The sequence below is a fragment of the Syngnathus scovelli genome, chromosome 6 (genome assembly GCF_024217435.2).
Source record: "Syngnathus scovelli strain Florida chromosome 6, RoL_Ssco_1.2, whole genome shotgun sequence".
In the NCBI taxonomy this organism is placed as follows: domain Eukaryota; kingdom Metazoa; phylum Chordata; class Actinopteri; order Syngnathiformes; family Syngnathidae; genus Syngnathus; species Syngnathus scovelli.
This window is the reverse complement of record NC_090852.1, coordinates 7,150,113-7,154,961: the sequence shown is the minus strand read 5'-3', so window position 1 is coordinate 7,154,961 and position 4,849 is coordinate 7,150,113. Positions and strand designations below refer to the sequence as shown.

At 40.4% G+C, this 4,849-nt stretch overlaps 2 protein-coding genes across 3 annotated transcripts in view; one reads left to right on the top strand and one right to left on the bottom strand.

Moving 5' to 3' along the window:
* The first annotated feature begins 1,724 nt into the window (after nucleotides 1–1,724).
* Nucleotides 1,725–2,275, top strand: LOC125970880 (protein Bouncer). Its single transcript, XM_049723612.2, has one exon. It carries the CDS (start codon nucleotides 1,732–1,734, stop codon nucleotides 2,113–2,115), a length of 384 nt encoding a protein of 127 aa, XP_049579569.1. The 5' UTR covers nucleotides 1,725–1,731; the 3' UTR covers nucleotides 2,116–2,275.
* Nucleotides 2,276–2,578: 303 nt separating this feature from the next.
* The window catches only part of LOC125970871 (reelin), a 66,524-nt gene continuing 64,253 nt past the window's right edge, over nucleotides 2,579–4,849 (bottom strand). For both annotated transcript variants that reach the window (XM_049723583.1, XM_049723584.2), the window contains exon 65: nucleotides 2,579–3,870. The gene's annotated coding sequence lies outside the window, so the exon portion shown is untranslated. The remainder of the gene's footprint in view (nucleotides 3,871–4,849) is intronic.

Here is a 4,849-nt window from a genome sequence, read left to right as displayed (position 1 = left end):
TATGGAAACAACCTCAGTAATAGAAACAAAGACCCTCAACGATTTGAAGTTGATGGAAAATTTGTTATGTATAAAATTAATACATGCAGTGATGCAAAATTTTACAATAAAGACGTAATTGTTGATACAACTATTTTGTTGGATAATGGGAACTGTAAAAGGCTTGGTAAAGATATAAGCTCATCAAGACTCTTTTTCTCGTAAGAACCACTGTATAAGGAAGAACAACTCAACATACAGTAACGTGTAGCAATAAAGTGTGAAATAAATGACAATTCACCAAATGACAATTCATAATATCAATAAAAATATTATTTCTTGCACTGGCCTGCTGTCCCATTACTTTTGTCCACGTCATGCGTTTGCAGCAATGGACACTAGATGGCGCCGCTAGCAAATGATATGAATGCCCAATTTGAAACAATAATCCTGTATTTATTGCATTAAATAGATTTTATTTTCCCCTCTCAAGTAGGTTACTCAAAAAGCATGAATTCATTTAGTTAATTGCATCAAATAATTACTGCATAAGATGTATTTGATTATTTATTTTATTTATTTGTATTCATTGACAGTTGATTTACTGTGAATAATAAAATTAAAACATTCGTAAACGCATATTTCTAAAATACTTTTAAATCATTTAACTAGACTTGATTAAATAATTCCCCATTTAAAAATGATTATTAACGAAGTGTTTTATTAATTTCTGTTTTAAAAATTAGGGTGCTCACCATCGCATCATTAAGTGATCGTTTTAGCAGGAATCACAATCATGATTTGTTTTGCCCCAGAGAGAAAAAAAAGGTGGATTCGTCAACCATCTTCTTGGATTCTGACTAATAAAAGCCTCTTGAAATTTCTACTTTGTGAGTTAATTTATATAGTGTCCAAGTTTCTTTGCAATTTTAATAGATCTTTACACCATGGGGTGTCATTTCTTGTCATTTCTTAACTTAAACATGACACAATGGGGTTAGCCCACCTCTAGTTTTAACTATAGGGATTTGGTGAAATCAAAATACTTCAGAAATAGTCATTTAGAATGAAAATTAATTTCCAGCAGGTGTGTGAAAGAGAAGGCGTGGCCTCCACATAAACACTGACAGCTCAGAAAGACTTTGCCAGCTAAAGTCCACATTGACGCCAGCCACCATGTAAGTTTCGATGACGCCACTGTGCACAATAACAGACTTGAAGTGAAGCGCTAACATCTGTTTGTAAGCATCACACATTTAACTGTTTTTACACTTTACATAAGCTCAAAGTGAATAATTGTGCATGTGTGTGAGATGATCTTACCTTTTCATGGGATTCATATTGAGGATCATGCTGACACTAGACAAAGTAATTTAAAAAAAAGTTTAAAACAAGTAATTGCTTCTGCTGCACAGTTTTTGGATGACTTTATCTTATGGAGTGCCAGTAGAGTTTTAAACTTGACTAATGAAAAGTGAGTTGATGACTGACTTATTTGCAATTAAGCTTTTAATATATATATGTTTTTCACATTTTCTGACCACAAAGGGAATAATTAAATTGTTGTAGTTAAAAAAAAGAAAACATTCAAAAGTTGAAAGTGTTTGAGATAAACATCATCATGTTAATGCTTTTAACACCACAACCTTTAAGTTGTATTAGTGGAGACTAAAGTCACAACATGTAACAGTGGGGAGAAAAAAAATGAAGCTGTTTTGTCTAAAACTTTTCTGGTCTTGCCGCAGAGCGAGCATGCTGCAGCTTCTGTTTGTCACCGTGTTCTTCTTCTACCTCGTGCCCTCTACGCTGTGCGGCAACCTGGGCTGTCTCTACAGGCCCCTCATAGAAAAGGACATTACATTTCAGCCCCTCGCGATTGAATGCCCTCGGAATGAAGTGTGCTATAAAGCGGAGGGTCACTACGGGGGCCACATCGGCCTGTCCTCAAGCGGCTGCATGACCAGGAAGGTCTGCGGCCAGGAGCGCGATGTCTTCTACCGCGGAGTTGTCTACACGTTGAGCTACTCCTGCTGCAACTGGGCATATTGCAACGCATGTGGGGGCCTCTTTGCCAACACCTTTGTCATCATCATCATCGTAACACTTGTGACTGTTGCTGAGGTGTTTGGAAGGTGATGAACATGAAGTCTTCATGGTTAAGTGACGTTCCTGCATGGATTCAAGTGGTGGGACTATCTTAAATTGAGCTGTAGATTTTTAAAAGTTTTTTAACAGTTGATTTTTATATGAGCATTTACAGGAAATAAAAATGTCAAACTGTGGTTTGTGTCACAAATACTGTTCTGTAATTTTGTTCTAATGGGCCAAAAATGTGAAATTAAACAATACTCTGTCATCTTTAAGAAAAATCACATTAAGAATTGACACTATGCTTTTTTCCTTTAAATTCAATTTTTTTTTCTTTTATTACGGCAGTCAGGATGTCCCTCACGGGTCAGTTTAATAGAACGACATTGTTAGTAGCTATACATTTTAGATAAGCCTCGCATGTGGAGCCCAATGAAACAAAGCGAGACAGCTTTGCACTGTAGTTGAAATGTTTGGCATCAGGTCAAGAGTTCAAACATGGTGGACAGTATGAGGTTTGGGCATTTTTTTATTTTATTTCCCTTTTATAAGGCTGCTGGGTCTCCCCATATTGGATATACATGTATGTACAGGAGTTTGCTAGACTGGGGTTACACTGAGGGGCCATATTACACAGACTTCAAAAAACAACACATACAGAGCCTCACCTCCAGATATCAGGAATCAGCAGAGAGGGATGGAAAAATGGGGAACAGCACAAGAGAAGAGGGGAAATGATGCAGTAGAACAACTTGACTGGACTGCCTAATAACTTAACAACTTGAAAATAACATACAATTCACGCACAGTGCATCTTAAATAGGTCACATGAAGAGCCATATACCATAAATATCTGTATTTTTCAGGAGCCAACATATATAAAATGATTTTTTTTTTCTTTCAAATAAACACACCCAAAAAAATGTTCAGTCTGTCTTTTTTTAAAAATGTTTTTATCCCCATCTTTCGTTTTGCCCTGTGGAATTTTCACTCTGCCCACATCGGCCCTATTCCGAAAATTTGGGGAAAGGGAAGCAAAACCCAGCGCCTGCCCCCTGCCGCCTCTTCAAAGCATATGAGTTAGTAGAAAACAAACAAATGAACAAACACCACAGTCAATTCAGCACAAAAAGAACCCACAGACACACAAGAACAGCAAGAACACAGTATTGTATTTTTTTAAACCCTCCACCCCCCACTTCTAAAACCATTTGTTCCTCTTCATGGTCCGTATCATAGTGGTGGTCTTTTTCCTGGCGGACAGGCTGGCTGGCGGCTTGGAGCCATTCTCCCTCGTCGGCTCAGTGGAATTGGGAGGCCAGTCTCCAAATTGGCTTGTCAGTTCAGCAGTGATACTATATAATCTCTCATTTTCACAGTGTGGTTGGAAAAGGAGGACGGAAGGGGGGTGGGAGGACGGAAGGGGGGTTGTTTTGGCAGGAGATGGAGCCAGGTGGGAAGAGGAACCAAGAAAACAATCGGAAACCCTGACCGTCCATGGTAGAAAGTAAACAAAATGGCCGCCACACTTCCATCTTCTGAGCTCGATCAACGCCAAAGCATTGCGGGGCACGAGACTAGGCGGATTTTGGCTAAAGCATGAACTTGATTTGGTGTTGACGTCGTCAGGAGACAAAGGGATGAGTGCGGACGGGTCAGTGTGTGATTGGCGGGTCAAAGGGGGTGGGAATCCCAACTCCGGAGGCTCAGGCGCGCCGCGCCAGTGCCCGCCGTTTGCGGCTGTAGTAATGACGCAAGCCGCTTTGTCTGGCAAAGTTCATCATGTAGTTTTGTTTACGGGTGCTGCGGGGATACAAACACAGTGAAAGAGGAAAGGAGAAACATCTGTGATTAGTGAGAGAGGAAAGTCTCTCACACACTCACACACACACACACGCACACGCGCGCACACGCACACACACACACACACACACACACACACACACACACACACACACACACACACACACACATAGTGATAGCCCAATGCTGCAGTTCTACTCTTGCATCATGCTCGTCTAGGGCTTTCATTTATCTATTCTTCCTAACATTGTGCTTACATGACATATAGGTTCGTAATATGGAAATGAATTTGAGAAACTTACCACTGCCCTACAAACATCTGGGTTACATAAATCTGATTCATTAAATATTTAAATCCAACTCAGTCCAGTCATGTTTTTTTTTTTAATTTTGTATTATTAATTTGAGTAAAAAAAATAAAAAAATCTGTCATTTTTTTGTACTTAAGTTGAAAATCATGAAATAATGAGTCAATTTTCAATTTTGTTTACCAATTGAAAATGGCGAAAAAAAACAAGTGATGGGCGGATTTCCACTGACCCACAAGAAAAGACATGGTACACATACACACTCTGACACACAAGTTTTAGATGTCAGAGTAAAGAGTGGGAGAAAAGAAAATAGACACAAGTGCACGGCCTTGAGCAGACAAGCGTTAGAAATGGGATGCTCGTTCCCATTTAGTCTGTTCACTTCACTGCCTCTTCCGTCCAGCAGGGTGGAGCCGGTCAGCCAGCTGTGCAGCCAGGGTGGGCTGGGGGGGGAGGGGGAGGGGGGGGGGGGGGATATCTGCAAAGCGGGGCGGCTGGGGGAAGGGCGGGAGTTTGTATGCTTGATGCTGAGATGATGGAGCAGTGAACGTATGTCGTCTATGGACGGACAAACAGCCAAAAGCCACAGACAAAGGGGGCGGTCCCTCCATTTTAACGGGTTCATCTCATTTGATTTATTTGCATCCCTTCGCGGTCCTCCATGCTTC

What these genes read in the sequence shown, in the direction of transcription:
- LOC125970880 (XM_049723612.2), top strand. Translation starts at nt 1,732, where the DNA reads ATGCTGCAGCTTCTGTTTGTCACCGTGTTCTTCTTCTACCTCGTGCCC.